We start from the raw sequence: 13,456 nt of genomic DNA, 5'->3' as shown, positions 1-13,456 counted from the left end.
AAAGTTATACCTAGATACCCTTGAACTTGACAGTCATTTCGTTTTCCTATAATCCAGAAAGGTATCAGTTAGCTAATTTCAGGATTATTCCATGAAGCATGATTCTACTTATGTGAAGTGAGTAAGAAGGGAAAAAAAAAATCAAGAAGGGAACATGGTGGTCTGTATCTTGAGTTGGATCTTCACAGTACAGCTTCAAAGTTGAAAGTACGGAGAGTTCTCGTCTCAAAAAATGTACTTAAAAGTAAAAAGCTAACTTTTAAAATATTATCACTGCCCCACTGCTCTACTCTATTACATAGGTAATTGATTGAGAACTAACTGTATGTTTCTTATACCAGATTACAATATCTGATATGTTTTGAAGCACTGAAAATCAAGAAGCAAGGAATTCTTAACTTGTAATGCCAATCAAAGCATAGACATATTCTTAACACTAAAAAAATAAACATTTCAGCATTCACTGACAATGTTAAATTAAGGTGTTTTACTTCTGAGAAATACGAAGATTTTTCCTAGCTGATTCGAGCTCAGTGGAATGCCTGTATATATACTTGGATCCACACAGAACTAGAAATCATTGAGGTTACATCATATATTTTAAAATATCAATTGATATGTCATAGTGGTACATTTGTTGCATTTAAAAATGTCAGAAAATCAGCTAATTACATAAATAAGGTAAAACATGCTTATCCACTCAACAAAGGAGGGATTAAATGAGAATTAAAATATAACATCAATACATGTTAAAATCAGGTACTGCAAGCATACAGACCTAGTAATGAGGTTGGTAGCATATGTTTAAAACACCCACAAAAGAGAAACAGACTCAGAGACACAGAGAACACACTTGTGGTTGCCAAGGGGAAGGAAGAGAAGGAGAGGGATGGAGAGTTTGGGGTTGGTAGATTCAAATCATTACATTTAGTAGGGATTAACAATAAGGTCCTAACGTATACCACAGGGAGCTAGGCTTAATATCTTGTGATAAGCCATAATGGAAAAAATATCAAAAGTGTATATATGTATATATAACTGAGTCACTGTGCTGCACCGCAGAGACTGACACAACTGTCAATCAACATTTCAATCAAAAAATATAGCACCAGACATTTTTAAGTATTTTATTTTGAGATTCTACATATCACAAAGCTTATTTGATGAAAGAAAATCAGAAAAGTCTTCTTCAATGAATAGATCAATAGATATTGCAATTTCATTATTTTTTGAGAAATCATGATTATAGAGATGAAGGTACAGTAATACAGCAACAGTAAGGGTCATTCTTGTTAACTGCACTAGGCTTAGTTTAATGTATTTGGAACTCAAATTAAAAAAACAAATTAAGGCCTCCATTAGGGTCTACATTTGATTTTGAAAAGTCTCTTCTCAAACTATATTGATAAATAAGATGGGTTTTTATTTAGATTCAGACAATTTTAAAGCATAGATACTTTTCAACATGAACTACAAACAACAATTTTGGAAAATCAATGATTCAAGTTACTATTCCACATGTTACCTGTATGGGGAGGATGTCTCTCTGGTAGAATCAGATGTTGAAAGTTGATAATACATACAGCCTCAGCTCCTAACCATCGATCAGACACTGCTCGGATGTAGTATTGGGAAGGCAAAGGCTCAAAAATAGGGATTGTAAATACCAGTAGTTGAGCTTCTTTACTAATGACCTAATGTGAAATAAAGTATAGAATGAATATGGTTATTCTAGTAGCATAGAGGCCTTACTATTCTCTTGTAAAAACAATGGTATCTACAGCAATATGTACTAAAGAGAAAGAAAATATCTTGGATTTCTAAATAGAGATATTCAGATACTTCAGAAACTTGTAGGTGGTCATCCTCTGAGGAGATCTGACATTATAAAAGGAAAAACATATGCCCAACTTATAATATTTACATACGCATATCATCATGTATTATCAAGTAACCAATTTAACTCATTATCATAATTTCCCTAACTTCATTCATTCAAGTATTTAACTTCATAATGTTTAGCGAATTATTCATTTAATATTTAAAGACAATCTTTCACTACCATAAGTGGAATAACAGAACACTTGGCATAAATAAAAGAATCATGAACACAAAGGAAATGAAAATAAAATATTGCTATAAAATTCTATAGATGTCCACTCAGGCCTAAAGCTTGTTTTTCTTTGATAAAAAGAGAAATTAGGAATGAAGCATCATAGAGAATTCCATCAAACTGAGTCTTTCTCTTGGAATTTTAAAAAAGAATGTCTTTTATAGAATGTATTCAGTAGTCTTAATACTGTACCTATGTAACACCTGAAGTTATTTTTTATTCATTTAATTTTAAAAATTTTATTTATTCCACTCATTTGACACATTCCACCCCTCTGGAATCTAGGGCCTTAAACCATTAGAAAGATTACAATTCAATTTCTCAAATGAAAATCATATTGAATATATGAATATTGTAACATTTAATCACTATTCTCTTTTAAAACCAAACAGAAACACAAAACAATAAATAAAGCTTCAATGGCATTATGAAATTATACAGAAATAGGTAAAAACAGAAATTAGTTTATATTTTCTTTTCAGTGATATCAACAAAATAAGGATAGAGTCATACAGACATATTTACCTGTTTTTTTAGAACCAGGAAATACTCTGAATGATAAATATGATCATTTGTAGGATCTTCTACCCAAATCCACCACGGTTCTCCTACTGTCCCATGGACCTAGAAGGAAAATAGTCTCCTAATACTATATATTTTAATTCAAGTAAGGGATTCTATTGTTAGCATTCCCAGAACCCATTCCTTTCTCTCTTTTTAACAGATTTATTGATATGGAATTAACAAAATTTACTCACTTAAAGCATACAGTTCAATAGTTTAAATACTTTTACAAAGTTTTGTGCCCATCTTTATGATCTAATTTTAGGACATTTTCATCATCCCCTAAAGAACCTTGTACCCTAACTATGTTTCCATCATATCAACCTCCATCTCTTGACAACCAGTCTATTTTCTTTCTCTATAGATTTGCCTGTTTTTGACATTTCACATAAATGGAATCATATGCGACTGGTTTCTTTCACTTGCCGTAGTATTTTCATTCACGTCATAGCATGCATCAGTCCTACATGCCTTCTTACTAACAGGTAATATTCCACTGGATAGAAATATTGTGCTTTGTGTACTCACTCCTTTCTGTTTTTATTCCTAACAAAGCCTAGACTTGTTCAGTATGTTCATCTCTTTTCCTCTCTCACGTAACATTGAAGGTTACCCCACCTCCAAGAATAATTTTGGTTAGTATATGCTAATCAGCTTATAGTATCCCCCTCACAAGAGCCTGTGGCAAGGGACAGGCACATGGCCAGTACTGGCCCAATCAGGCTGAAGAAAAGGTGCATGCTCTGGGCTGCTGAAGCAGGGAGTATGTTTTCCCTCTCTCTGTTAACTGCGAACAAGGAAGCATGAATACATTTGAGAAGTAGCCAAAAGTATCAGCAGAGAAAAGAGATGGAAAGATCCTGTGTCTGGAACAGTATTATTAAACAGAAGACTCAGCCATCTTTAGGGCCGATTCTACCCTTGGACCTGTCATTTTGCAAGAGGATGTATCTTCTTCGGGCTTCCCTGGTGGCTCAAGTGGTAAAGAATCTGCCTGCACTGCAGGAGTCGCAGGTGACTAGGTTCAGTCCCTGGGTCAGGAAGATCCTCTGGAGAAGGGCCTGACAACCCACTCCAGCATTCATGCCTAGAGAAGCCGTGGACAGAGGAGCCTGCGGGCTACATACAGTCCATGGGGTTGCAAAGAGCTGGACATGACTGAAGCGAATTAGCACACACACATATCTTCTTTTCCTTAAGTCAGTTTGAGACTACTCATATTTGCTATTCTTACAGCCAACAGTATTCCAACTGATAAATGCAGCTATGAAAATAATTTAAGTCCTCCATTCTGCTAATGCATTGTGGAAGATTTATTATGTACCCTAAGAGAAGAAAATAGGGTAAAAAAATCTAAAACTTCTATGTATTTCAATATATAAAAACTAGAGTTTGTGGCTAATGGTTCTGCAAGGAGATCCAACCAGTCCATTCTGAAGGAGATCAGCCCTGGGATTTCTTTGGAAGGAATGATGCTAAAGCTGAAACTCCAGTACTTTGGCCACCTCATGCAAAGAGTTGACTTATTGGAAAAGACTCTGATGCTGGGAGGGATTGGGGGCAGGAGGAGAAGGGGACGACAGAGGATGAGATGGCTGGATGGCATCACGGACTCAATGGACGTGAGTCTGAGTGAACTCCGGGAGTTGGTGATGGACAGGGAGGCCTGGCGTGCTGCGATTCATGGGGTCGCAAAGAGTCAGATACGACTGAGTGACTGAACTGAACTGAACTGAATCTTATATTTTATATAAATTTTATATTTACAAAAATATTAAGTATAATTTTCTTTCATCTTGTCCTCACAGAAATTCTGTGAGAAAGATAATTATTATTATAATACATGTTTACAGACGAGGAAACTGAAACAATGAATGGTAGGACACTTTAAGGCCAATGGTTGATTTCAGTTAGGACTATGGTTGGGTATAGTAAAATGCATTCACTTTAAAGAGGTATTAATGTCACACAGACGATGACATTATGACAAATATTGTAAATATGCAGACGATACTTACTTACACTTAACTAGAACCTTATAAAGTAGGCACTGCTATACTACATTTACTGATTTTCATTCCCCACTGGCGTCTTGAAAGAAAGGACTGCCACTTGCTTGTCTGTACCTACAATCTCTTTTCTACCGTACTCTTTGCATAGTGACTGGTGCAAAGACAGACCTTAAGAGTTATTGAGGGTTTCCCTGGTGGCTCAGTGGTAAAAGAATCTGCCTGCAATGCAGGAGACCCGGGTTCAATCCCTGGATCAGGAAGATCCCCTGGAGAACGAAATAGCAACCCACTCCAGTATTCTTGCCTGGAGAATTCCACAGACAGAGGAGCCTGGAGAATTCCACAGACAGAGGAGCCTGGCAGGCTACAGTCCATGGAGTTGCAAAGAGTTGGACATGACTGAGCAGCTAACACACAAAGAATTACTGCCTGAATAAGAGGATCCAGAGTGGATTTTCAACGTGTGTATGTGTGTGTGTATATATACATACACACACAGTAACAGGTAAGTTTTAGAAGAAAGAACAGAAGTAGGGGCAAAAACAGAAATAGGAAAGGGATGGAAGCCAAAGGACATCTGCAAGGAGGACAATGCATAGCATTTAATGTTCATGGAAATAGGGAGGATAACTAAGGAAAGGCTATTTATTATGGCAATCAGTCTTCGGTGATCACTGAAGTAGTTGTCTCAGTGGGAATCAGATGACCAGGCGGTAAATGTAGATTACTCCTTCTACAAGTCTAATAGTGAAGAAGCGAATGATAGTTTGAGAAACATCAGGATTTTAAAAGGGCTCTTTTAGCATGAAGAATCTTGAATTTTAAGTACGTTAAAATGACAGAGTACATAGAGCTAGAAAAAAAATGAAAGAGGATAGAATTAAGCAAAGTCGCTATGGAGTTGAAACCACTATACCATTGTTTCACGTGAAATTTTAGGTTTCCTATAATTCTCTGACGGTGTCTCACTGGTTGACGTATTATTCATCTATTATACCACATGCTTACCTTGAGGGTGAGAGTAAATACTACTATAATGTTTTAAATGATTCTTCAATGTATATTCTTTTTAAAGGATTTTCTATATGCCTTGAGGACAGATGTAGGGAGGTGTAGTTGAACCTGGAGTACAGACATTTTTCCTTAATGTAGGCAGAATTAGGCGTTTTCCAAGTCTACCTGATCATTCCAGGAGAAATCAGGAGAGATGCTAAGTGTCACTCGGAGGACAGTCCGTGTGATGGGCTGAATGGATGCTTCCATCGTTACGGAAGGAATCTGATGAACACACTGTTTGACCTTGAGCCCAATATTCACATGATGCAGAATGTGACCTGCAGGGAAAACATCAGTTAGAAGAAATGTGTCCAGACAGGAAAAAAGCAATAAAATCTGACTTGTAAATGGGATTTCAGAGAAGGTGATTTTATTGCTTGTTTTATGATTTGCTATGTAGAATGGTTGACATTCTTGACCTGGCATGTTTGAATATTTTTTAATAGTTAACTTGAATTAGCAATTCATAGCTCTGAAAACCAGTGTCAGGGTTTTTTCTTTTTTCAGCTATTAACAGGGTTCTTAAAATTACTGAAACTTGACAGTTTTTAAACTACTATAAACAGTTCTACTTTTCTCCTAGTCAGTCTAAGACCCATTATAGAAATATTTAGTATTTTGTGAAAAGTCATTAATTTATTCAAGGCCTATTTCAGAACTCTATAACCATGATGGAAAATGCTTTAGTAATCAAACACAACTAACTTACATGCCTATTTCCAGGAAACACAGATAAAATATAAAATATGGCCAATCTAGCACAAAATTAACCACTTATATATACATATTTTAAATGTTGAGATCCTGAAAAATAGATATGCATGAAAGCACCAGGGTGGCACTGGGGGGATCACACACGTGACTGCCTAGAAACATTTTCCTACTCTAATTCAAGCGACTAAGTGGAAATAGGTTATATTTTTAATAGGATCAGTATTTCTTATGTGTCCTGGTGGTTCATAATATAATCTTTTTAAAGCACATTTATAAGTAAACCAAAATGTTTTATGTACACTAAAGTTTGAAACTAAAGTGATTCCTCTTATTTTAATAAAATATTTACATTAGAAAATGCGAGTAATCCCAACTTTCTAGTTCATATTTTCAATTTCTATTTTTATTGATACCTCCCTTTTTTCATTCCATCTTAGAAGTATTCTTATTGCACAGGGGAAATAACTATCCCAGCCTCTCCTCGTATATATGAACCTTTTGCCAAGCCCCTCTTCTCCTCAGCCTGCTTCCCTTAATGCGTAAAGCTTATTCTATTCAGAATCTGAAACATTACCTAATCCGTGTTTGTTCAACAGAATGTTAAGGCACATGGCAAGACATGCAGGGATAATTTTTCAGTATTATGTGAAAAGCATAGAAGACCAAATACTATTTACACACTGATACCAAAAGTATTTAAAGATCTATACATATATAATGATGAGGCTCATTTAGAATCTGAAGAATTGTACAGTGTATTGTTGACATAATGTTTTTGTTAAAATACTGTTGATACACATAACAAAAGGCAATGAAATGAATTAAATATTAAGAAATAATTTGAGAATAAATGTCATTAACTAATTCTCATTATTTGTAGCTGTAAACAGATATAAGATTGTAGCTATAAACAGATATAAGATTTTACAGATATAAGATTGTATCTGTAAAATAATCAAGGGTATGACAACCTAAACTCCATTTTAACTAGTAATTTCATTGAGTAACTACATAAACTTTAAACTTCAAAAATTTAAATTTTGCTTGAGTTTAGATCAATTAAAAAACAAATAAAATGGTAAGTTTATCTTTAGTAAAATGAAAATTCATAATGCTTTTTGTAACATTAAGAAAAATATTTTAATTGCATGTAACAGTTACATTAAAACATTTTTGCTTCCTTCTTACCTATTTCATCTTTCCTCATATCTTTCAGTTTATCCACAGTAAGATTTTTTTCTTCTAATCTTGTTAGAATGTGTGGTGGTAAGACTGAAAATTGTCTCAGAGGGCTAGTCCAACCCCAAAGCCTCTTGTCAATGACTTTACTAAGATTCAGGAGCCTGTAGGTCATGGCGGGCCAACGTTTCCTCAAAGCAATTTCAAAAAGAGCACGGACAATTCTAGCTGCATTCTGAAGAATGAAAAGGGGGATTGGTGGTTAGGTCTAATGTCATTTTTAATTTATCAATGAAATTATTATTCAGACTCAGTTTAAAAAGTATGTCAAACTGCATCCTTTAATTGTGGGCAACATCTATCCTCATATACCTCTAATTATCTTTATTACTTTTACACAAGAATAATCGATCCTTTTATGTGGATGTTATTCTGGTTAATTCTCCAAGAATAGCTTTATTTCCAAGTTCTTAGGAAGTTCCACATCACATCTCCCTAAACAGGAATGAAGTAGATGAGACAAAAGGCATGCAAAATATTTAGGAGGTTATTGAAACCATTTAGAATCTAAGAGACAGCAATGGATGTCCTTGGGTACATAGTGTAATGATCAAATTTATAAAGCTATTTGGAGAAAAGCAGAAGATTTGGGATCCAGTCAGAGAGAACAATTAGTGAGAAAAGAACAACAAAAAATATGGATGAGTGCAACTACCCATATTAATGGTTTCCTAACAAACCAATGTGTTATCTCATTTAATTTTTATGACAAATGCATTTGACTGGTCTTGATATTATGATTTTATAGATGAAGATACTAAAGTTTAGTGATTTTAATAATTTGGAAAGTTGGTGTCAGAGTATCTTCTGAAAGCTAGATCTAAACATTAATAAAGTTAACACCAAGATTCTAAATTCAGTGATCTGAGGAAAACTTCATTCACAGACATACAGAAAGACACAATGATTGAGGCCCTTTCCACATAGTTTTCATTTGTTTTGCTTCCTTCTATTATTAACTTTCAGATAATTTTATGGAAGATTATTTTAAAAATCATGAACTTAGAGACATCTATAATATCTAATAACATGTGAATTTGAAAATGAGGAATATTAAATCTGGTCAAAATCATAAAAATATATTAAAAATAGTGAGATTTTAAATAGCAAAATGGCAAACATGATATGGCTTGAAATTATGAATTGAAAAATAATTATAAGAGTTACGGGCTTTGGTTTTACACATTTTATATAAAAAGTATTATTCATCTTTTGATACATTCGACTATTTGTTTCAGTATTAGAAATTTAAAAACAAATGGTATTTAGAAGTATGTGAGGCTATCTCTAATATCGTTCAAAAATGAAAGGATGGCTCTCATTAGGCATTAAAATGATAAATAAATTGAATATTTTTATTATTATAGCTATCAAGTAGGTATTCCTACAGCATGCCCAGATGCTCTTCTAAAAACTGTCAGGCTAATTTTTTCAACTGTGTTTGAAAATGCGTTTTAATATTTCAGAGCCTATGGTTGTTCCCTAAAAGCTAAAAGAAATGGAAAGAGAAATTCTGTGTAACATAATACAAATAGGACATTTTAATCTGGAATGATACAAATTGGGTGGGAACAATGATCAAAATCTCTAACATGCAGAAGATACAGGCTCCTTTATAACACCATAGAATAAAAAAACTAAGGATTTATTTTAAGGGCTGAGAGAAAGCTTCAGGAGTACAGAAGGAAGTACCATTTTACAGATCTGACAGTGCCTGTAGAACTAGTAATGGCTTAAACTTCAAACAAACAAACAAAAAACCCCCAAACTCAAAAAAATTTCTTTAACATAGTCAAGAATGATAAAGCAATAGCAGCTATTTAAGAAGAACCAGGGATGCCTTGAGATACATCCTCAACCTTCTGAGACTGACTTTCTGCGTGCCAATCATGAGGAAACCATGAGTTTTATACTGTAAAGCAATTTGTAAATCAATCTCTGATAATATCTTCATAATTTTGAATCAAGCAGAAATGTGGTCAGATTATCCATCCAGAATGCAGTAAAACTTTGCCTTTTCATTAAATCATTAAATATTTCAATACAAAACCATTAGATATATAAAATGACAATATATTACCTTTCAGAAAAACAGGTAAAACAAAAGACTTTAAAAACAATGGTTCCTTCTAGAGCTTTAGGCTTTCAAGAATACATATATTTTTCCATGGCAGAAACATATGAGTTGCAAAATGAAAAAAAGATGTTTTCACCACATCCATATTTACTTTATATTTGAAGTCATCACCTAGTTTATTGGTTACTTCGATTAAATTACTGCATTTCATTCAAATTGTTTGCTAATGTATCTTGGTTTATATTTGTAAATATTTCATGTTTTACAGTTATTTCAAAGCACTCTGGTATATACATAGTTATTAACAGTAATTCATTTAACACAAACACACTTTTTCTATATTAAGTCTTTGAACAAAATTACACAAGAAACCACATAATGCAATAGTTTCTATATTTAAAGGATGATTAATGTTTTATTCTGCTTAACCTACAAGAGGCATTACTCAAAAATGAAAAAAGTATTTTTGATAAATAGTAAATATTTCTCCCTAGAAGGAAAACCTCTTATCTGAAAGGTATATACTCACACACACACACACACACAAATCTACTTTATATATTGCATGAGGTCTTAAATATAAAAACATAAATATTACAACATTTTCTACTATGATAATTCTAAAAACTAAATATTTAATGAGCTGCAATTTATGGATTAATTTTCTTTCAGCCCTCAATTTATAAGAATCAGCTTAGTAGGGAAGATCACTTTTTTAAAATAAATGATATATCATACTGAATATATGATATGAGGTACATTTATTAAACTCTGTCTAATGGTTAAAAACAATTGTTTATATTTCTAACTTTTGAAAAAAGCTACAAAGTTTCCATAATGTTTTCTTTTTGCTTGAAATATTTTTGTACTATTGCTCTAAGTAAAAGAAATGAACTTGACCATTTAAAACAGAAAAATAATCAGATACTGATATTTTTACATGCTAAAATATAAACAAAAGGAACATAAAAAAAAAAGGTGAAATAACCCCAAATCTAACCTCTGTTCCTGATCTAATAGCATAAAATGGAATAAAAGACATACAAATTAAACAGAACAGGTTCTAAGATAAAATGCTGATTTGACAGCATGTCAATCATGAAGCAATACATTATAGCATGAATGAATTCCTTGAATCTCTAAAAGTAATCAAGGAAAAGAAAACAGAAAGGGAGCAATATTTTTACCTGTGCAACGTATGCAGAATCTGATATGAGGGAGAAACTGTCCACCTCCCCTCGGCTGATGTAAGTTTGAAGTAGGATGTTTATTTTCCCATAACTGTTCTCTACACCTCCAGGAGCTGAGAGTTCACAGAAATTGCTTAATAAGGCATCTAACTCCTCTATTTCCTCTTCTCTGACCTGGAAGAATCATGATTTTATAGAATTATCTGGGCTGACTTATTTAAAATTTTTACACTGAAATTAAACCATACTACATGTGTTCTAAAAGTTTCCATGTTATTACTCAACATTTTCCTTTTGTGTACTAAAATAAAAGCAATTTTTTCATAGGCAACTAATAAAATACAATGAAAAACTACCTTGAGGCTGATACAACTACATTTTATTATTCATCACTAATATTAAAATTGCCATTGACATATAAAAATTTGATATGCCACAAAAATTAAATCTTCTGACCTCACCATCCTTCTGTTGATGAGATTTCATTTTTTATTTGACCAGAGTAAAACCTCTGCCCAAATGGATTACGGCAAACTTGAATTATCTTCAAATGCATTCATTACAGTCATATATTTTTATATGGTATAACACATTCATAGCTTAAAAGTGTGAAGTACTATGATTCAAAGCATTAAAGTTTTCACTATTAATAAGATTAAATTACAATATGAGTACAGAAATATTCATATCTAAGTCTGAATCATGCATGTCCTTTATATTTTCTTCAGTGAACCTTACATTGCAAATAAACCAAAATCTAAACACTAAATTCTATGATAGTTTCATTACTATAAAACCTACTTAAATTGTATTTGATTTGCAATAGAGAGCAAAGAATGGTGTCAGGTATGAAATACTATCAAAACCTATAATACTGGACATTGTTGATAAATGGAACAACATGGCTGGTACTCAAAATGTGAAGTGTCCTATAGTTTATATTGTATCAGGAATAACAATTTATTGTAAATGTTTATAAATGCACATATATGATATATGCACTTAATTCAAGCTTTAAGTAATCTTACCTTGATTTGATCAAATTCTTCAGCTTTGGAGACTATAGCAAAAATATCACTTTCTGTTTTGTGAGCATCAAAGAGTTCATTGAAGGTCTACCAAAGTAAGTGTTACATTTGATTAAAATAGAAGGCCTAGTAAAATATTTTAAATTCAAAACCTGACTATAAATCACACATTCTAAAAGAACATCTGAGCCCTAGAATATGCAGAGTTACAATGCTTGTAGCACACTGCTCCAAATCATAATTTTAAACAATTATTAAAGTCACCAAAGACTAAAAAGAATATTTAGCTAAAGAAGATCTTTAGAAGAAAAAAAAATCAATAAAACCAGTTAATGAGGCCTACAATAGATATCTAAAACAATGTTCAGCATAGCATTCTGGTTTTGGCTCATTTTCAGCATGGGCATATGGAAATCTATACCATTCTCTGACTTTAAGCTGGTCATATATCACATAAAATTGATGGAGGGATAACTAAAAAATATGTAACCTGAAGATTCTGGCAAAGATATAATATTGCTAGTAAGGGCATAGAGAAATTCAGAAAATCACAAAGAAAAAGATCAGAATAAAAACACAGTTGAAAAAAGGCTAGAGTTCCTGAAAGAGAGCTGCAAACAGGCTTAAGATGTAGTTTGCCAGCAACACACTACCAGATGGACAAATGGACAAACAAGTGGACCTGAGCAGGTGATGAAAGCTGTAGAGAGCTGAGGGAAATGCTGTGGGTTCAGGAACTAAGAGATCACAGTTGTGAGATAGTATATGTTAAAAGCCTTTGAAGAAACCTAAAGTGCTATATGGGGCTTCCCTGGCGGCTCAGACAAGAAAGAATCTGGCTGGAATGTAGGAGACTCGGGTTCGATTTCCACGTTGGGAAGATCCCCTGGAGAAGGGAATGGCAAACAACTCCAGCATTCTTGCCTGGAAAACCCATGGACAGAAGAGCCTGGAAGGCAACAGTCCATGGGACTGCATCAAGTCAGACATGACTGAGTGACTCACACTTTCAAAGTGACATATGGGACTTCCCAGGTGGTGCAATGGTAATGAATCTACCTGCGAATGCAGGAGCTGCAGGAGATGCTCCTTCAATCCCTAGGTTGGGAAGATCCCCTGGAGAAGGTGATGCAATCCACTCCAGTATTTTAACATGGAAAATCCAATGGACAGAGAAGCCTGGTGGGCTACAGTCCACCAGGTCACAAAGAGTCAGACATGACTGAATGATTGAGCACACACACACACACACACGCCACACACACACACACACACACACACAAAGTGCTGTAGAAACACAAGATATAAATGCGGCAAGGGAGGAAAAGCTATTAAGCATAGGAAAATGTTTTCTGAAACATGTTATATGCATAAGCAGATGTTCAGTTCAGTTCAGTTCAGTCGCTCAGTCGTGTCCGACTCTGCGACCCCATGAATCGCAGCACGCCAGGCCTCCCTGTCCA

General features: G+C 33.9%; 1 protein-coding gene across 1 annotated transcript in view; it reads right to left on the bottom strand.

The window, feature by feature from the left end:
* ASCC3 (activating signal cointegrator 1 complex subunit 3) overlaps positions 1 to 13,456 on the bottom strand; it is a 341,266-nt gene that overhangs the window by 111,682 nt on the left and 216,128 nt on the right. The window contains exons 19-24 of the mRNA XM_027972421.2: positions 11,994 to 12,080; positions 10,963 to 11,139; positions 7,648 to 7,873; positions 5,869 to 6,023; positions 2,639 to 2,737; positions 1,526 to 1,694 (exon numbers count right to left, since the gene is read on the bottom strand). Coding sequence (XP_027828222.1) covers positions 1,526 to 1,694; positions 2,639 to 2,737; positions 5,869 to 6,023; positions 7,648 to 7,873; positions 10,963 to 11,139; positions 11,994 to 12,080 — 913 coding nt within the window. The remainder of the gene's footprint in view (positions 1 to 1,525; positions 1,695 to 2,638; positions 2,738 to 5,868; positions 6,024 to 7,647; positions 7,874 to 10,962; positions 11,140 to 11,993; positions 12,081 to 13,456) is intronic.

The sequence above is a fragment of the Ovis aries genome, chromosome 8, assembly GCF_016772045.2.
Source record: "Ovis aries strain OAR_USU_Benz2616 breed Rambouillet chromosome 8, ARS-UI_Ramb_v3.0, whole genome shotgun sequence".
NCBI classification, from domain to species: Eukaryota; Metazoa; Chordata; class Mammalia; order Artiodactyla; family Bovidae; genus Ovis; species Ovis aries.
The sequence above is the reverse complement of the archived record's forward strand: the minus strand, read 5'-3'. Positions and strand labels throughout refer to the sequence as shown.